General features: G+C 46.6%; 1 protein-coding gene across 1 annotated transcript in view; it reads right to left on the bottom strand.

Moving 5' to 3' along the window:
• PPM1F (protein phosphatase, Mg2+/Mn2+ dependent 1F) overlaps nucleotides 1-19,650 on the bottom strand; it is a 42,120-nt gene extending 22,470 nt beyond the window's left edge. Inside the window, exons 1-2 of the mRNA XM_048822292.2 lie at nucleotides 19,376-19,650; nucleotides 123-253 (exon numbers count right to left, since the gene is read on the bottom strand). Of these exons, the coding sequence (XP_048678249.1) occupies nucleotides 123-253; nucleotides 19,376-19,551 (307 nt within the window). The 5' untranslated portion in view covers nucleotides 19,552-19,650. The remainder of the gene's footprint in view (nucleotides 1-122; nucleotides 254-19,375) is intronic.
• Between the last annotated feature and the right edge of the window lie 1,608 nt (nucleotides 19,651-21,258).

The raw sequence follows: 21,258 nt of genomic DNA, 5'->3' as shown, positions 1-21,258 counted from the left end.
ATAAACGCTCTGCTCCCTATTTGCTTGCCAAAACATCCCACCAGGTACTCTAGGAAGTATTTCAAATTACAAGTGTTCCAGCAGACAACCTGTGGAAATCCACAGAGGGATATTATACTTACAGGTGAACTTCCTCTGGTCTCCCTCTTTCTCCTCTTCCACACTCTGCTTCTTAAAAACAGAAAGATCAGTCTGTAGCACTCTGTCAATTGCAGCGTGGATCAAAGATGCTGCAAGAAGAGGCGGTGCATTCCTGATGCGAGGAAAAGAAAAAAAGAAATATATTGTATTAAATTTAAACTGAACCGTGGCCTTCCTGAAGTCAGCAACCTCATGGCTCAAAAAGTTAGAAAGCCCAAGCAGCTACCAATAATTGTGACTCCTGGTCAGGGATGTAACTTTAATAGTCTCCAGAGACAACCGAAAACAAGTGTCACACTTTAGTATTACCAGTATTTGTAGTATACAAAGACCTTTATAAGTCTCTAAACTCAGTTTAGATTCAAAGATAGCAGTTCCCTTGAGAATGCAGGGGCCAGAGGTGCATGAAGTGTGATTTCGAACTGCTGCCTCATTTTTAACTCTTTCAATCACAGACTGCATCTTGTGCTCTTGCATTCTGTGATGGGAACTGTTATCTACAGAGCCTTGTTAGGACTGAGCTCAGGCACTCTGCTTCTCTCACTGTGTGCCATGTCTTCTTTATTTTTAAACAGATATGATAGGAGTTATTCACCTTCCCACCCACAGTACTCATTTCTTTTGGTGGGTTTTTGCTGATTTCTTGCTTGAAATGTGGATGATTATCCATTGTGATATTACAAAGCATATTAGAATCCCAGTGTATGGTATGTGCACTTCACTAAACACATAACATCCAGAGCTCCAATACACTTTGGACAGGTGAAGGGAAAGGTGACTGAATTTTTGTGCAAAGTGTAACATCTTAGCACAGCATAGGTCAGAGAGAGGTTGGAATGTTTTGCCTCTAGCATTCCAGTCCCCAGGTTCTCCTGAGCGGAGGCTCCACAAAACCAGTGCAGAGTGGAACTGAAAAGAGTGTCCACTGGGGATGAGGCTTTAAACAGATATACTACATGCATAATGAGAGTTTTATATGATACACACAAGAGACTCGTAATAAGGCTTTAAATAATAAATTTGCAGATTCAAGGGAAGCCTGTTCCAACTTTAAAGTTGTGTGACTGCAAAATAATCATTTCATATGCAATATATCTTTGTAGCAGGTATCAAGAATTCACTGCCGAGGATCTCTGGGAGGAGAGGCAGTGAAATAAAAACACTACTGGGAACGAAGAAGTTCATGAACACAGGACTTCAAACATGGCTCTGAGAGTCTCTGGATATCGACAGGATATTAACACTGCATCCAAAGAAGTAAAATGGTAAGCTATCTGGATCAGGTCAAGGACAGGTTTGGGTGGGAGCGGGGTTTCCTGGAAAGAGTTTGGGAAGGCCTGCATAAATTGGCTGGCTTTAACATAATAAATGCTCTATAAAGATTCAAACCCCAGTTTTCAAATCTTAAAAGAACATTTTTAGCACCACTAGGAACTATGAGCTCAAATGTACAGTAAAAGCGATTTTATCCAGCACTTCACCAATCGGAAATCTCTAGAAACCAGCACTTCTGATCTTCATTGAAAGTCCGGTTTATAGCCTGGTTGGCACAGGGCCAGCAAAGGGTTGGGGGGCTTGGGGGGGGAGGGGTGCGAGGTCCCATATCTGGGGGATGCTCACCTCAGGTGGCTCCCCACAAGCAGCAACCTGTGCACTGCCTCCGCCCGCAGGGGCCACCCTCGCAGCTCCCATTGGCTGTGGTTCCTGGCCAGTGGGAGATGCGGAGCCGGCGCTCGGGGCGGGGGCAGTGTGCAGCGCTGCCTGCCATGTCTCTGCCTAGGAGCAGCTAGGACAGGTCGCCACTTGTGGGGAGCTGCCTGAAGTGAGCGCTCCCCGGACCCCCTCCCACACCCAATCTTCCTTCCTCTTATATAGCTGGCATTTTTCACTTACCAGCACCCCCCCCTTCACCCAACATGCCGGATAAAACAGCTTTTACTGTATTTCAAAAATCCTTGCTGAAAAGCAGACTTTGTCAAGTATTCATTGCCATGTGTACCTCCTGCTACTGCAAACAAATCTTCATGCAGGTCAGCTGGCTGCTAATATAGAAGCTTGTTTTATGCAATGTTCTGTAGCAACGATGTCCTACTTTAGTTTGAGAGTGCCTTCAGTACTCCAAAAACGCACAGAAGCGTATTTGCAGTCCTCCTTTCATTTCAAAGCTTTCTTGCCAAAACCAGAAGCTACTTTGCCATTTCTTTTAGTGCATGGTTAAGCCTGAAAAAGTCTTTGTTTTCCTATCCAATCTAAACAGACAAAAGCAAATCACATCTGCTTACTAGGAATATGTTTGCATGACTGCGCTGACAAAATGGACAACTGGAAGTTTCAAGACCACCTTGCAGACGAGAAATGCAGTCAACCTACGTAGAAATGCAACAGCAGTAGGAAAGTGTTAAGCTGAAAATGTTCTACTTCTCCCCCTTTTGAGCTGCTGCATCTTTGTGGGGGGGAAGGAGGAAGGAAGGAGAATTCAAAACAACACGAGTGCAAGAATGCTTCAGCAACTGTCAGCTGCACAGCTAGTCTCTGCATTGCAGAACAAAGCATAGCATGAGGAAGTCATGCAGCGGCACCGATTTAGCATGTCCAGTGAAGACACATTACATGGACAGGAGAACGCTCTCCCATCAATGTAATTTACTCTATGTAAACGAGAGGTGGAAGCTATGTGACCAGGAGAGTGTCCCCCACCGACATCAAGCAGCGTCTACACCATGCTAAATCAATGTAAGTTATGTTGCTCTGGGTGGGTTGGGGGGTTCACACCTCTGAGCAACGTAACTTACATCGACTTAGGCGGTAGTGTAGACAAGGCCTATGATGTAAAGGTGCTAACGTGTTCTAAAAGTCTAGTCTAGACAAAGTAGCATATACATTAACCTGTGCTAGGCTGATCAAGTTAAAGCCTATACTCCCACCTGAGCTTTCATTCAGCCAGATAGCTTGTCTACATTAGATATTTCAAGCGTATTAGTTAGAACATGTTACCTAAGATATTCTAGCATCACACCTTTTATCTTAGCCTAGAAATGGTGCAAGTGTTTGTACCATGATTAAGCGTCAATATAAGTTCTATCTCCAGAGATGGAAACAGAAAATATTATGAGGAAAACAGCAGGAAAGAAAATGGGTGAAACAAGAAGAGAAATCACAGTAAACTTTAATGGCCATTAAGAGCCACAGTTAAGGATCTTTTCTAGACTTACGTATGGTGCCTTGTGAATGGAATTTGAAAGCTAAACCAGGTTTCTAGTTGACATTAGAATAGTGTTCAATACTTTGGTTTCAGGCATGGCTTTTGTTCTACCTTCAAAAGCCTTGGCTCAGTATGGGCTGGACCCTAGACTCAACTTTAAAGCACAGGAAATGCTGTAATGCACAAGTCTCACTGAGACCTCTAATCACAGGAAGCGTGCAACATTCTTGGTAGATTCTGCCCTCCAAGTAAAGGAAAAGAATTACAAACCATCATGTCACATCCTTCCATTCTTGCCAATTACCACTCAGCTCCCAAAAGGAAATTCACTGAAGATTCCTTAGCATTTTCAGGAAGCAGAGCAGGACACTGCCAAGTGAGATGTGGAAAAAATAGCTTTGCAGTGTCCTTTTTTGACCTGAAATGAACCTAGGTGTTCTGAGCTACATTTTATAGGGTTTTACTAGCAGCACTATCTATCAAACCGGGCACAGTGGCGCGTGCTTGTAATCCCAGCTATTTGGGAGGTTGATGGATCACTAAGGTTGTTCTGGGCTTTGGTGCACTATGCTGATCAGGTGTCCTGTGCCATTGACAGCCTAGCCAGTGGGTGGCTGAAGGACTGGCTACAACAACACGAACCAATCGATCAAGGTGAAGCTGACTATCTACCTTGCCTCCTCTTTACTTTAGCTCATATGAAGTTACCTGCATGGCAGTGGTGTTTGAGATTCAAATTAGATATTAATAGGCTCCAGCCCCACCTGCTCCAAAGCAGAAGATTAACCAAAAAATTTATATATATTTGGTTAACTGAGGAAGGGAGCAATGGACAGTTATAATCAGTCTCTCTTCTCCTGGGAGAGAGATAGTATGGAGGAACAGGAGCTGATTTAGAAGAGGAGGAATTGGGAGCAGAAACAGTGCCTGTGTTCACGGTCCCTTGGTAGGCTACACCTGCTGTTTTTTTGCAGGGATGCTCTCTCTGTATGCACCCCACAGGGCTAAGCCCCAGGCCTTTACCGCTAAGGGTGGAATTTGCAATTTACATACTCTCAGACCAGGAGAACCTGGGCTACAGATCCCTGGTATCAACCATGACTAATTCAGCAGGTCTAACAGGAGGTGGACTATTGTGATAACTCGGTTTACAATTTACCTAAATTGTAAGCTCAACTGTAAAAAGTGAATGACAGTTCATAAGTTGTCACAATGACCTGTTATATAAAATTGTTTAAGAAAAGATGCAAGGAGATAGAAAGACAATTAATTTAAACTGAAAAGGTTTTACGGGTAATCTTAACACTGTTCTTGAGTAGTATGACTGGTAAACAAGAGGAGTAGAGCACTGGAAATCAATTGACCAAAACTGGCATGTCAGAAATTAGACCTATTGGTGGACTAAATAATGAGGAGATTGGCTATTCCACCCATCCCTTTTGGGAATTTTAAAAAGCAACGAGACTTAGGGGGATGAAAATTAGCAGAAGGGAAAACTGCAATGCTGGCTGACTGGAAGACAAGACAAGGAGAAGGAGCACATTTCACCACCAAGACTGCCACCCCCTACCATCTCCTGGGACCCCAGACCTTCTTCATCCTAATCCTGAGACACATCCTGACCAGACCAGACCCTAGAGAAGGACCCAGATGACACCACCTCATCCACCGGCTCTGGCTAAATCCTGAACACAACTTGGGATGTGAGACTGTCTCCTTCCCTTGTCCCCAAATGTGTCCTCTCGCTCTCCTTTTTCTTTCTGTCTAATTAGTGTCTGGTTTAGTCAGGCAAGCCTGCATATTTTGCAATACCACTGTAAGCCTGCGAAAGAGGCAGCTAAAAGCAATGCCCCAAGCAGCCCAATGCTGGTACCAATGCGTCAAGTCTGAGTGGCTGATAAGACAAATGTGTGTGCCAGTGTTTTTCCAGCAGTGAAGTTGCAAGAGAACACCAGAGACAGAAGCTGCATTTTATATCTTTGCTGTTCTTTTCTCTTCCCTCTTGTATGTGTATCTGTCTTGTTTTGTCTTCTAGAAAATGCTGGGCGGAGGGTCTCGGGGTATGGACATTGGGCAGGGGGCTGCTCGGGCCCCAAGTCCAGGGTAGGTGGAGGGTCCGCCACGGCTCCCCACAGCTGCCCGCCCGGCTATTAAAATGGCTGGCGCCACTTCCCTCCCCCCCCCCGCCCCCAGCCAGGTCTGCGAGAGCCACGCGGGCAGCTGTGGGGAGCCTGGGTCCCTCCACCTACCCTGGGCAGAGGGGCTGGGGGGCAGGGAAGCAGGGACACTGGGCAGGTGGCTGCTCTGGCCCCCCACCCAGGGCAGGTGGAGGGTCTGCTGCAGCTCCACAGCTCTTATCATGGCTGGGCTGCAACTCCAAGCCGCCTCACAGCTGGAGCTGGGTCCAGGACAGCCACGCTGGCAGCTGTGTGGAGCCTGGGTCCCTCCACCTGCCCTGGGCAGGGGGCTGGGACACTGGGCAGCAGGCTGTTTGGGCCCCCCACCCAGGGCGGGTGGAGGGTCCACCGCAGCTCCCCACAGCTGCCAGCGCGGCTCTCCCCAACCCAGCTCCGGCCGGCTCAGAGCCGCAGCCCAGCCATGGTAGGAGCCAAGTGGGCAGCTGTGGGGACCTGCAACAGACCCTCCACCTGCCCTGGCTTGGGGGCCCAAGCAGCCCCCCGGGCAGCTCCACAGGTCTCCCCTCGCCCTCACCAGCATGGAGCCCAGCTGGGGAGCTGCAGGGGAGGGGGGAGCTGAGAGCATCCCCCAGCCGTGTCCCAGCCCTCCAGGCTCCCTGCCCAGCCGAGGGCAGGTGGAGGGTCTGCGACTCCGCGCGGGCTCCCCACAGCTGCCCACATGGCTGTCCCCGACTGGGCTCTGGCAGGGGGGGATGCCTCAGAGCCTCAGCTTGGCCCCCAGCGTACAGCCCTGCAAATCTGCGGATATCCACAGATAATTATTGCGGATCCTCGATCGGATGCAGACTCGCTATCTTCTCCAGAGTCACTGCCCCAATTATGACACTTTCGGAAAGGTTCTGAAAGCACGATACCGACCTTCTGTTGTGCTCTGTGCCCACAGATTACAGCTGCTTTAGAACTGAGAATTGTGCAACAGATGGCAGACTCTGAACAGCTGTTCTCTGGTGTGCTATACAGGGAAAAACAAGCTCTATACAACTTAGTAGGTGGTGGCATGAGGACTTGCAAAGACTGATCAATACCTAAAGCCCCAAGTCCTCCTGGCTCTTTTAAAAATCTAGTTTAGATTCTTCCTCCCTGTCTCAATCGCCCCATGTGATACTTTCAGAAGATCATCTCTGTTATACGACCAGACAGATAAGAGGCTCCCGACTGTACCTGTGAAGTATAATGCAGGGGTTCTCAACCTTTTTCTTTCTGAGGACCCCCCAACATGATATAAAACTCCACAGCCCATCTGTGCCGCAATAACTGGTTTTCTGCCTATCAGAGCCAGGGTGGCGTTAGGTGGTAGCAAGCAGGGCAATTGCCTGTGGCCCCATGCCACAGGGCCCCCATGAAGCTACATTGCTCAGGTCTCAGCTTCAACCCCGGGTGGCTGGGCTTCAGCCCCATGCAGTGAGATTTCAGCTTTCTGCCCTGGGCCCCAGCAAGTCTAATGCTGGTCCTGCTCAAGACCCCCTAAGGGCCCCAGACCCCTGGTTGAGAACTACTGATTTAATGGATATATATATATCAGAGAATGGTATGCTGGCCACTTGCCATTGTCCAAGAAACTCATATGGAGCTATTCTAGATGTTCAAATACATGGAGTCACACTAATACTGCTGTGATGAGCATGGTATAAAAGTCTAAACATATTAGATAGAAGTTTTTGTTACGAGAACAGAAGATTGGCGGGGGCAGTCTGAAAAAGTGTAGATGGATTCTCTGCTTGGAAGGGAAGTGACAGCATTTCCAGATCAGAAATCGTCTAGGAAACAAAAGCTGTCCTTAATAAAATATTCCTCCCCCTCCTGCCTTGTATTTAACTGCAGAACATTTTCATTCAAGTGAATCTAATGGTCATTACCTATTTATATTGTGGTAACACCCAAATGCCCTGATTAAGGTTGGAGCCCTATCTTGCACTAGGCAAGATACAAACATCAGTCAAAAAGAGAACAGCTGAATGTTCCTAGATGACAGAAAATGATTACTACACAATTTCAGCAGCCCACTTGTTGACTTTTGTGATCAATGTTTTCCTGGTCTTTAAAACACACAGGGAAAGGAGGAGAATGAGGGATTTTAAAGATAGAATTTTCATCTTCTCTCAGAATGGTTTTCATCCAGCTGGAAAAATAAAATAATCACCATAGGATTCTTTTCTGACAAAACTGTCAAAGACTAGACTTCAGGGTCTGATCTTCAGAATCTCTATTATTGCTGGCTGAAATATCTATATTTTGATAACAGCCTTATAGAAAGTAGATACTACTAAAGAACCACCCACCATTCCCTCTTCATTCCCAAGAGCAAGATCAACAAAACTCAAACACACATAACATGTTGGGGAGGAGGGGATAAACAATCCCCGCCCTTCCCACCTCATCCATTCTCTGCTGAGTCAATTCCAAGGGGAATACAGCTCTCACTGAAGAAGTCTGATTCCAAGTCCTAGATGGTGACAGGTTATTGATCACAGTAAGGGGTTGAGAGATTATAAAACTCCCTGGGGAAAAAAACAACAACCCAGTAACATCTGTTATTAACCTTCCCTCTGTGAGCCATAAAGTGAAGCCCAAGCCTTGTGGTGTGGGGCACAGAATTGCTATGTATCAATTAACATTTTAAAGAGTCACATGGGGGTTGGCTCTCTTAACTTAGAAGCATCCCCTCCCCCTTGGGAATGTTCAGAATTGTAACTGACAGATGCATGTAGAGACTTCTCTGCAGTAGAAGCCCTGCCCCAAGACAGCCACCCACCCATGGCTATGAACTAAATGGCACTGTTCAGAAGTGGAACATAACATTTAGGATAACAACGATTTCAACAGAAGCAGAGTAATTTCATACAAACTACTGGAGCAGAGCCTGCAAATTCTACAAGTGGAAAACTGAATTAGTTTTTCCAAGGATCAAAATAAATCAATGTATTTTACACAACTTCTGGCAGTTCACAGAATCCCACAGTGCACTGGTCACTTCTTAGGTGAGCTGTCTAGTCTATTTTCTGTTTTCTACTTGCAATGGGTCAAGTTTGCCAGAAACCAGTTACCTGTATTGATGAGCGCTACTCTGCGCGGAGCGCTCAATTATGCATTATTTTGTCAGTATCAAGTTCTACAGTATTGTCCTGCCACCAACTCCTTCAGCAGTAAGCATGTTTCAGAAGATGACACTTGGGTCTAGGTAGGGGGCAAGAAATTACAGCTGCAGCTGAACTCTGCAGTTTTCCACAACCATATCCAAAGGCCTTGTTGAGCATGGCATCAGCCAGCCTGGAAAGCTGCTCCTAGTTAGGGAAGAAGTGGTCAGCACATCATGCACAGCAACAGCTTGAGCCATGTCAAATTTAAAGAGATGGACAAATGGTCTATATTTTTGTGTGTTTAAAATAGAAAGGAAATCAAACTAAACATGGAAAAATTGATAGAATTTAGCTACTTACTTGGCTTGATGGCACCAGCATTTATATTACATTGTGTCTGCCAAGACCAGAGATCCTTTTTAGCAATCTGCTCTTCTCTGGATGCAACTCATAATTTATTGTGCATTTCTATTTAATACATGAACACAAGCACAGCATTACCAGGGGCAAAATTCTTATTCAACTTCCACAGGCCAAAGTGAGTGGGGGCAAGAATGGAAATATTACACAGCTCAGTCTATCTGCTGCCAGCCATCAAATGTACATAAAGAACTCTGGTGCAGAAACCAGCTAAACTTATTCCTGAGAAATGGGGGAAAGCTGGACTATGATATGATATGACACTGATCTAAGATGGCAATCCCAATACCCTAAGATTTTTTTTTGTCCCCAACAGAAAACAGCACAGTGTCTCCAATTTAGATGCTGATCTCCTGATATCATGCAAACACGTGTTCAGATTTAATCCAAACAAGAGCTCCAAACCAAGCAATATCCAGTGTTACCAACTCTCATGATATTTGATGTTATACTTAAATCCCCTGAAAGCATACGATTAGCAGAGATCTCCACTTCCATTTAAAAAAATGAAGTAAGTTTCTAGTCCTCATGTTTGCAGAGAAAAGCTGGAAAACATAACATGGCTTAAATGACTTTTGAACATTTCTTCTGGCAAAACTGATAATCTCATAGCTGTTCTGATGTGGAACTTTTCCATCTCATCACGACAAAGATACCAGTTTGAAAGATGACAGAGGGAATACAGTAATGGTTTATATGAATATACTCACTATAATTGTATTAATCCCAACCCAGCTGTGGTGGTAAAGGAATTTTAGCACATATTAATTATGGATGAATCATCTGCAATAAAAAAAAGTTAACTTTGCAAGTCTGAAGTGGAAGCAGCCAAGGCAAAATTCTGCTTCATTGGCCACAAACAACTATTAGGGCTTGTCTCCACTTACTGGGGCATTGACGCTTGGGTCTAGGGAAGACCCGCTAGATCGACTGGCATACACTCTCCCATCGTCACTGGTACTCCACCAGAACGAGAAGCACAAGGTAAGTTGATGGGAGAGTTTCTCCCTTCAGCCCAGCACAGTGTAGACACTGCAATAAGTCAACCTAAGGTACGTCAACTCCAGCTACGTTATTCACATAACTTAGGTCGACTTAGCCCCGTAGTATAGACCTGCCAATGCACTGGTTATTTTAGCAAGCTGTGTTAATAAATGACATCACATTACTATTTATGTCATTTTCATCTTGTGTGCAGGACTCTAAAAAGATGCTTCTGATTCCAACAATACCATTGATTAGTGTGAACAATGGGGTTTCTAAAAGAGGCAGCCATTTCTGTTAATCCCATGATTTCCTTCAATCATGCTACTACAGAGTACAGCAGTTCCCACCAAATACAGAAAGAATAGTTTGTAAAGTCATGCTTCACGTGAGATATCACCAACAATCTGTAACTCCTGGATGAGTCACTCTTATTCTAAAGGCTTGCTGTGAAAACAATGTTGGTACGCCCACTACATTCCATTATGATATTTGTAATGTCGCTAAATACTTTGCATTACTGTATTATATGTTGTGACAGGGTCAGGACAGATGGCTAAAGGAGAGCAATAGAAGGCAGATATATTAGCCCCAGGTTAAGTAGGTCCCTTTTCCCTGGGTAAGGTAGCAGGGAAGGTTCCAGAACAATCAGGAACCTTCTGGAGACAATTAAGACAGGCTGATTAGAACATCTGCAGCCAATCAAGAAGCTGCTAGAATCAATTAACGCAGGCTAATCAGGGCACCTGGGTTTTAAAAAGGAGCTCACTTCAGTTTGTGGTGTGCGTGTGAGGAGCTGGGAGCAAGAGGCACTAGGAGCTGAGAGTGAGAACATGGACTGTTGGAGGACTGAGGTGTACAAGCATTATCAGACACCAAGGAGGAAGGTCCTATGGTGAGGATAAAGAAGGTGTTGGGAGGAGGTCATGGGGAAGTAGCCCAGGGAGTTGTAGCTGTTGCACAGCTGTTCCAGAGGAGGCACCCTAGACAGCTGCATTCCACAGGCCCTGGGCTGGAACCTGGAGTAGAGGGCAGGCCTGGATTCCCCCCAGATCCTCCCAACTCCTGGTCAGACACAGGAGGAGTCGACCTGGACTGTGGGTTCAGAAAAACGGCCAAGCTGAGGGCTGCCATGAAGCTCCAAGGTGAGCAAATCCGCCAATAAGTGCAAGACCCATCAAGGTAGAGCAGGAACTTTGTCGCAATGTGTGTGTGTGTGTGTGTATATATACACACACACATATACTGAAACTACTGGATCACAGTGCTACTGAAAGCAGAGGTTGTGTCAAAAAAGAGTTACCAGCATCACCCAAAAAAGGAGGTATGAGAAAGAGCCATTAAGGAGGATTCAGGGGAGGTATAGGGACATGAGATCATTTTCTCTTTATATACATAATTACACCAAAGCAAACACTGACAACCTGAATTCTCACATTTCCTAATTGTTGAGTGCTTGCCTTACAACCTGAATAATGTTCTTTTAACATACTATTTTTACCATAGCAAGTCCTTGCCTCATTTGTCCAGAATTCCTGTCCCACTCTCCTTGCCCAGGCATCCCAAGTTCCCCTTTCAACCTTCCAGCTCCTTATCACAATCTTCCTTCTCTGCACCTTGGCTCCTCATCAGATCTATCACCTTCTTCCCCTTGTCCAAATGCTTCTCAGCTCCAGTCTCGTTTTGCCCAGCCAGTGCATCTCAGCCCTCCCTTTCCTACTGGCTCCCAGAGCTACTGTGATCCTATTTCTCTCCCTGATTCCAAGTCCATTTCCTTTCCCAGACAGTCCCAGTTATTTCTCCCCTCCCCCACCCACAGCTCACAGCCCCCTTCCCCTTCAAGCTCCTTGTCCCAATCTGCTCTCCCTGCATAGGTGTGACTCTTCTCCTCTTTGCATTCAGATCAGGTAGCTTCCTCCTCCACATTACCTGGGCCCAGCATTGGGGGGGTGGGGGTGCAGTCTGGCCCTGAGAACCCAAGAAAGAGACAGTATCTTTGCTTTCAGTTCTGGGGCACAATATGGCTCTCAGCAGCCCAGAGCTGCAACTGCAGGAAAAGTCCTGCTCTGCCATGCGTTAGAGTTCTGTGTACTGGCTCTTTAGGGAATTTAACTGCTAAAATCTAAGTCACCTCTAAAGAGCATGTGCAATTTTTCACATGCTTATAACTTGGCCAAATGTGGGCAGATTTTCATGGGGACAGCAAGAAGCCCAAACACAAAAACCACTCTCCTGCCCAATTGCAAGTCCCTCCTACCAAGTAATGGGGGGTGCTACAGCTTTTCAAAAAAAAAGATCTCTGGATTTAACATAGGGAAAACATTTTTCCCTAGCCTCATTCTTGGAAACTGCTTTACCATTTTGGCTAAAGTTTTCCAAAACATCCATCCTGAGGTAGACACCCAGCATGGAAAACTTCAACCCGAATGGTTAATATTTGGCAAAGGTATAAGAAAGACCCTGTTGTCAGTTGCTTATAACAGGAAATGTCAGGCAACTTTAATAGGCGGCTCTATCAGCCTGAGCCTAGAGCAGCAGATTTTATTATGGATTTAAAATATAATTCATTTAAAGAATAATGTCACTGGAATACATTCCAGGAATCTGTAGACATCACAAGCTAATCAAGACTAAACCACAAGAGTGACTAGGATCCATCTTGTATTTAAAAGCCTAATGAAGCCTATTTATTGACTTTCAATTTATACACATAGGATAGGTGCTTTTGAAAATTTTACCCTAAGTCCCAGTGTAACTTAGGTGCTTTTGAAAATTTTGCTCACATTGCACAAGGACTGAAGATTTCAAGTGTCAGAAGCATAATTTTCCTTCCTGTCCCAAGACTTATTTCCAGTTCTGAGATAATTCCAGGCACTTCCAGTTATTCTCTCTCTCAATGCAACTGTACTCTGTACCAGATGTATGGCAGCACTATTTTTTCCTCTCAGAAGGAAAAGACAATCACAGAAGACAATCTGCATATCTCTGAGTAATACTTGGCTCCCGGTCAGGGAAAATAAATCGGGATGCAATGGGAAAAAGGTGAAATAATAGACAAAAAGCACATAATGCGCCCTTTGAAAAACGGGAATGCTGGATCAGAGCATTACTGTGAAATAGTGGAACTGGTGTCACAATTAATCTTGAGGCAAAATTAAAATAATTTAGATTTTCCTTTTAAAAGTGTTTTTTTGAAACCAAATGCCTGGAAAAGAAATCTAACATTAACTGAAGGGAAAAGAGAGAGGACAAACCCTTATTGAGAACAGAAATATTTGACATTTATTGAAAACCATCAACAGGGTGGTGAATATGTACTGGCAAACAAACAAAACCAAAAAAACAGTCAGAAAGGCATTGGCGGTTGGGGAGACAGTCAAAACAGGAAGTTAGGAGGAGTCTCACAACAATTATTGTAGTAGAGTCTCTTCAAACAGGAAGCCTGCTTGTGTTTTATATTGTGTGTAACCAAAGAGCCACCATCTTCTAATAAATTTCAGCTCCTTTAAAAAGGGAATCTGAAACACTTCTATACTAGGATGGGACACATTTCACTTTACTTTCTAGTATGTGTAAATTAATAAAGTTTCAGATTAATTAAAACCTTTAAAGCTACTGGAAAGCATTTCTGGATTCCTTACGCATTGACCCATTTTCTATAAGTCTTCATGGCAGGTGGCTTTTACCTGAAAATATTTTTCAAATAAAAATTCTACAAAAAAATATAAGAGTATTATTTAAGTTCTCACAAGCCCTCATTCTGCAAATGCTTAGGAATGTGTTTAACTTGGCAGAATGCAAACAATCCTGTTGACTTAAATCGCACTACTCACAGTGTATAAAGTTAAACCCACATGCAAGTCTTTACAGGATCAATGCCTCAGATTGCATAATCTCTCAGACAAGGAAAGTATTTGATGTGTATAACTACAGAGCTATATAAAACTATTATTCATAGTGCCATCTATAAAGACAACAGTGCGTATTGAGAGCAAGAGTTGGATTGGGCTTGAGCTAGCTAGCTGCTTCTTCACCATAAACTGCAAAACTGGTGGTCCAGAGTCCCTTACAGAACCTGAAGAATCCCATTTAGTTTTCCATTCATTCCTCTCAAAAGCCGTGCCACAGAAACCCTTCTCCTACTGGTGGATGTCCGAACACGGCTCCCTCCAGAAGCAACAAGTGTTTTTCCTTGCATTGGATTGCTAAACAACAACACTGGACGCAATCTCAAGAAACAAGGATGCTGCCAGTCCATGAATTCTGGGCGTGTCTATGTGGTGCAGCAAAGCACACCAGAAAGGTGTGATCTGTAAAGTCCTCTACTGCTGTGTGCAGATCCAGCTGGTGCGCTCTAAAGGATACCTAGTTTGTATTAGCAAAAAGAAAAGGAGTACTTGTGGCACCTTAGAGACTAACCAATTTATTTGAGCATGAGCTTTCGTGAGCTGTAGCTCACGAAAGCTCATGCTCAAATAACTTGGTTAGTCTCTAAGGTGCCACAAGTACTCCTTTTCTTTTTGCGAATACAGACTAACACGGCTGTTCCTCTGAAACTAGTTTGTATTAAGAAAAGGAGTACTTGTGGCACCTTAGAGACTAACACATTTATTTGAGCATAAGCTTTCGTGAGCTACAGCTCACTTCATCGGATGCATTCAATGGAAAATACAGTGGGGAGATTTATATACACAGAGAACATGAAACAATGGGTTTTACCATACACACTGTAATGAGAGTGATCAGGTAAGGTGAGCTATTACCAGCGGGGGGGGGGGGAAGAGGGAGAGAGACCTTTTGTAGTGATAATCAAGGTGGGCCATTTCCTGCAGTTGACAAGAACGTCAGAGGAACAGTAGGGTTGGGTGGGCAGGGGAGGGGGGGAAATAAAAATGGGAAAATAGTTTTACTTTGTGTAATGACCCATCCACTCCCAGTCTTTATTCAAGCCTAAGTTAATTGTATCCAGTTTGTGAATTAATTCCAGTTCAGCAGTCTCTCTTTGGAGTCTGTTTCTGAAGTTTTTTTGTTGAAGAATTGCCACTTTTAGGTCTGTAATTGAGTGACCAAAGAGACTGAAGTGTTCTCCGACTGGTTTTTGAATGTTATAATTCTATAATTTTTCTAGCAGTAGACCAGGAATAAATAAGCCTGGGGGGGGGGGGGGGGAATATTAGAATGAGGTTGTGGGACTCAAGGAACTCTCAGATGTAGGCTGTGTAATCACAACTGGCTGGAGGGCAGGTATGTGAAGAATTCTGCTACTGACAGGGAAAGCTCCTTTCTGTGTAAGCAGCATGAGTGACAGATAGGTTGAAAGCACTGCAAAAGCAGCATGGACTCTCCACTTCCACTGATTCACACAAGAACAGAACTGAATTTGCAGCTATAACTAGCAGAAGCCCCAATTCCTAAAAAGTTAGTTCTTTTTCAGGTGACCAAAACACAGAAAGCTCCTTTTTCCTGCATAGAATTTTAGGAACATCATCTTGGTTCACTTGGTGATTAGTTGGCTGGGTGTTTGTTCAAGACATGCACCACCGTGCATTGGTGGGATCCATAAAGTGCACATCCAAAACTACTCTAATCTCCTAACAGTTTAGAAATCACACCGCACACCACGTATTTCAGATCCAACTTAAAAATACAACACTTTCATTAAACGGTGCTCTGATCAAAGACAGCTCAGTTACAAGTTCATAAATGAGGACTGTCTTGAGATCACTACACTACTTTTCATTTCTGACCTTAATCGGAGACTTAATTTGCATTTTTGGTGTTGGAAAGCTCAAGAGTATGAATCTAATACACCAGTCATAATAGCCTGACAATTGCAGCTTTTAGGCCACTGATATTAGAGGAATATATTGTAGTTGCATTTTTTAAAAAACAGTTAAAGGATTATGTTAAAATGTTTGACTTTTGCAGAGAAAACTTACATCCTTTCAAGGCTATGCTTTTTATGCACTCAACTGCTGAAAATAAAATCATTGCATTTGTCAAAGAGACAAGTGTGGTCTAGAGGTCAGAGCACTACAGTGGGGCCAGGATAGTCCCAAATCAGATCACTTTTAGGGCCTTGGGTATGTCATTGAACAAATAGGTGTGAATTTCAAAGTCACCTAGGTGACTTGGGAGCAAAAGTTGCTAAGAAAGTTAATGGGACTAGTACTCCTAAATGACCTTGATGCTTTTGAAAACCCTACCCGATGTCATCCCACCAACCCCAAATACCCACCCGAAAACTGGATACACAGTTTACATGTTAGGGAGGTGTGTGTACCTAAATGGAAGCAATCTTAATTTTCTCTCATTCTTCACTTCATTAATTCCTAGCTGCTTTGACAGCACAAAGCCATCTTTTTATTTAGAAGACCTGTGAAGATCTACATAAATCCACAATATTCTTCTGCAAGTCCCCTGTAATTATTACCTTCCATAAAGCACACACTGTGGTAGGTGCTTTGCAGAACATATGAAATATGGTCCCTACTCTGAAGTGCTTACCAGAGACAGAATGTAACGAACAGGTAGGCAGACAATGGGAGGGAAGAGAATCAGAGGTCAAAGGGTTACATCAATAAAATAATGTGGTTGTTCTGGTTGGGTAGAGAATCATCATTTACTGATTAAATTATAAAGCAACAACAAAGCCAGAGGTTAATGGGCCTCCTTCATGAGTGAGTGGGTGAGGTTCTGTTTCCTGAAGTGTGCAGGTGGTCAGACTGTATGATCATGATAGGCCCTTCAAGCCTTAAAAATCTATGAGTCTATGAGAAGGAGCCTCCACCAATTAGAATCAAGGTGAAAAAAATATTTCCCTTGAAATTGTGATGTAGGATCATCAAAGCAGCATAAGTTTATAATGGCAAGCTGTTAAGAACTGCAATCTTGGATGCTGAAAATGACAATGTCAACTTTGTCTAAATATTTGTATCTATTCTAGTTAGAAGTATCATACTTCAACTGTAGTCAGCTTGGGTAAGTCTGAAAAATTGTGTTTTTTCAGTTTATTTTGTGCATTTGACAGTCCTTTGTGCACAGTGAGCTGTGTTCCATGCCGAGTCAATCATTTAGGCCTCGATCCTGCAACTGGATCTACACACGGGTAGAACACAGCACCCACTGAGACCCACTCTGAAATCGCAGGCTCACCCGCTTAAATCCAGTTGGAGGATTGGGACTTTTAGTTTCCCGCATTTATGTGCGTCTGTCACAAAGGAAAAAGAAAAACATTTTAAAAAGAAAATGAGACTGTAAAAATCACAAAAGTTGGCAGGGGTCAGAGGAGCATATGTATTAAAAAAACCTTGTGTTTACATTTGTTTTGTTTTTTTAATACTAATTAGATTTCAAGACAGCATCTCTTTAAACTTAGTCCAATTCAAGCAGTAGATAGCACAATAACAATAGCAAGGACACTGTCAAGGTTAGAGATGTTTTCTGAAGATTTCTTAACAGATGTGCGGGATGGTAAGTTCCACGGACATTAGCAACACTAGGAATCCTAGTGCAAATAGGATGCTGGTGTATTATGTCATGTAACCTGGCTCAGAGCAAGTCTAATCACACATGCCAGTCCACCTAAAGCTCCCAGTGTGGTGAACACCAGTGCAACTCAACAGGTGATAGCAACATTTTCCTATCCTAGACTCGCCATTACTCCTGTTTCCACGCATGGAGCTTCACTCTCTGCAGTTACACCAATGGAGCTCTGCACACCTTTGTCACCCTGTACCAGTTTCACTGCTTACTATGGGGTTACTATCTTTCTGATTCATGCCCCAGACAACTTTAAGGGGCATTGTCAAGCCTGCACAGGCACCCTGGACACAGGGTCTCCCAACCCTACCATGTAAAGTTGGAAGTGTCCACGCAATACACATGGCTCAGCTTTCAGCAGTGCATAGGGCAGAGAGCCAGTTACTCGGTGCTTCCCAAAAACAGAGCATGTGCCCCAACCCATGGGCATAAGAAAAGAGACATGGTACAGCTCCTCGCTCTCCTGCGCCAACCCACCCAATCATACACCCACATTACTTAAACCCCCAACCCCACTAACAGCCCCCGTTCCCAGTGGGCACAACACCCTCCTTTCCTTCCCCTCCCGTGCAGTGGGCACAGGCCCCTCTCATCCCTGGCTGACGGGCACAGGCATCCTTGTCCCCACAGCCACGTCCTGGCTGGCAGGCACAGCCTCCCCATCCCCCTCCAGCTCTACTGTGTCCCCCCTGCCCCAGCTAATGGGCACAGCCCCCTTCAGTTCTCCCCAGCCGACAGGCACAACCACCCATTCCCCCCAGCTTTACTGCCCTCCAAGCCCCAGCTAACAGGCACAGCGTCCCCAGCTCCACTGTACCCCCCAGCCCTGGCTGACAGGCACAGCCCTCCGCCAGTCCCCCCAGCTCTACTGTCTTTACCCCCCCCGCCACAGCTGACGGGCAGCCCCACTTCCCCCCCCCCGTCCTAGCTGACAGGCACAGCCCCCTGGCAGCCCCGCCCACCCCAGCTGACAAGCACAGCCCCCCCCCAGCTCTACTGTCTCCCCCCCCAAGCACCGGCTGACAGGCACAGCCCCCCCCCAGCTCTACTGTCTTCCCCCCCCCAAGCACCGGCTGACAGGCACAGCCCCCCCCTCAGCTCTACTGTGTCCCCCCCCCAAGCACCAACTGACAGGCACAGCCCCCACCCAGCTCTACTGTCTTCCCCCCCCCCCCCCAAGCACCGGCTGACAGGCACAGCCCCCGCCCAGCTCTACTGTCTCCCCCCCCCCCCAAGCACCGGCTGACAGGCACAGCCCCCCCCCCCGCCCAAGCACCGGCTGACAGGCACAGCCCCCACCCAGCTCTACTGTCTTCCCCCCCCCCCCCAGCACCGGCTGACAGGCACAGCCCCCACCCAGCTCTACTGTCTTCCCCCCCCCCCCAAGCACCGGCTGACAGGCACAGCCCCCGCCCAGCTCTACTGTCTCCCCCCCCCCCAAGCACCGGCTGACAGGCACAGCCCCCGCCCAGCTCTACTGTCTTAATCATAGAATCATAGAATATCAGGGTTGGAAGGGACCCCAGAAGGTCATCTAGTCCAACCCCCTGCTCGAAGCAGGACCAATTCCCAGTTAAATCATCCCAGCCAGGGAATGATTTAACTGTCAGCACCGGCTGACAGGCACAGCCCCCCCCCCCCCCCAGCTCTACTCTCTCCCCCCCCCACCCAAGCACCGGCTGACAGGCACAGCCCCCCCCCGCCAAGCACCGGCTGACAGGCACAGCCCCCCCAAGCACCGGCTGACAGGCACAGTCCCCCGCCAAGCACCGGCTGACAGGCACAGTCCCCTGGCAACTCCCCGCTCTCACCTGCCGCCCAGGAAGCTCCTGGCCAACTCGGCCAGCTCCCCCGGCGCCTCGGCCCTGCTGAGGGCGGCGCTGCCCTGCGCGCTCCAGGGCAGGGGATCCTCCGGGCCCAGCGGGGACGGGAAGTCCCGCAGGAGGGAGCCCAGGACGCCCCTGGCCGCCTCCGCGGGCAAGGCCATGGCCGCGTTGGTACGGCCCAGCGGGCGCGGCGGCCGCGTTGGTAGGGCCCGGCGGGCGCCTTGCCTGGAGCGGGGCGCGCCACGCGCCACCGCCGGGGGGGGGGGAGCGAGGCCACCAACCGCCCGTGACGGCGGCTTTAAGGGCAACAGGGAAGGGGCGGGCGGAGGAGGGGGCAGGGCCTCCGGGGGCGGGGCCAGGAGCCACCCGGCCTGGGGAGGCGGGGGGGTCCACTGGTGTGTGGGGGAAGGGCAGGAGCTGCTGGAGGGGCAGCGCGAGCGGAATGGGCGCGAAGTGGGAGGGGAGCTCTGGCTTCACGGCGGGGGGCGTTTACACAGGGGGAGCGGGCCCGCTGCCGCTCTGCCAAGGCCAGGGCTTAGTCTGCGCCAGTCTGGCTTGCCAGGGATGAGCCCCGACACCTCTGGGCGGGGCTGTTCACAGCACCCCCCCACACACACACACACCCCGCTCTGGGCTTGCTGCACCAGCTCTGAATGTAAAAAATTGCTTGAGCCCCAGCACCTCTCTCATTACAAATTAAGCATTGGCCAAGGACCAGGGAGAGCCGGGGGGGGCTGACCTCGAGAACCTTTTTTTCCCCCCTCCCCCTTTTCAATATTTCCATCAAAGAAAAAATATTACAAAGGATTTTTTAAATGCCTCACACCACCTCATGGCCAGTCTCGGCCCAGGCTGCTGCTGGGTCTGGCAACATGCCCCTTTTCCACTAGAAAAAGCTGATCCTCCAGCACAGAGCATAGGACTGGATCAAACTTTTCACTGGAAAGCAGGCTAGCCAACTGCCCCCTTGGGCTCCTGCCTGTGCTTGCCCATGCCCAGAGCCTCAGTAGGTGATCCTGGCGCTGCCCTTTTTAAATTCCTCTTGGACATGGGAAATTGTCCACAGGCTACAAATTCTGGTTCCTTAGCTCTGCTGCTGAGGTGTTCCCAAAGCAGTCCTAGAGGGTAGGTGGGAAGGGAAGCTTTAGACATTTGACAGGTTTCAGAGTAACAGCCGCGTTAGTCTGTATTCGCAAAAAGAAAAGGAGTACTTATGGCACCTTAGAGACTAACCAATTTATTTGAGCATGAGCTTTCGTAAGCTACAGCTTATGCTCAAATAAATTGGTTAGTCTCTAAGGTGCCACAAGTACTCCTTTTCTTTAGACATTTGGGGCATGTGCTCAGTTAGGGAGCCAAGGGGGCAATATTCCCTTATGACCTCATGTCTCTTAAGTGAGAATCTCCCCCAAGCCTAAGGATACTGCAGCACAACTGAGCTTTGGGTGACCGTGCTAGGCAGATGTTCCCACTCTCGAGCACAGGGCCTGGTGCAGAGTGTCATTTGCCCTCATCCCTAACATACTGTAATGGGCAGGTACATCCATCAGGTTACAGGGACAAAAATGACTAATGGTTAGGAGTGGGAGTTAAGAGATGTATTGTTCACTAAATATGCATGGCTCAGAGGGGTGCATAAAGGCAACATAGGTATATTTCACCTACGCTTAGTCATTGGCACACCAGGTGTTTGGGAAATTTTTCAAGATCTTATGTTCATATCCCAACATTGGCTTCCATTCCCACTGAAATGATAAACATTAGCTTACGAACACTCACATTCTCAGCTATAGAAGGTTCCCCCCCCCAAGTGATTCTTTTCAAAATGGATATCTGCCACATCTTCAAGGAAAAAAGGTACCCCTCCT

This window comes from Caretta caretta, chromosome 15 (assembly GCF_965140235.1).
Source record: "Caretta caretta isolate rCarCar2 chromosome 15, rCarCar1.hap1, whole genome shotgun sequence".
NCBI lineage: Eukaryota > Metazoa > Chordata > Testudines > Cheloniidae > Caretta > Caretta caretta.
The sequence above is the reverse complement of the archived record's forward strand: the minus strand, read 5'-3'. Positions and strand labels throughout refer to the sequence as shown.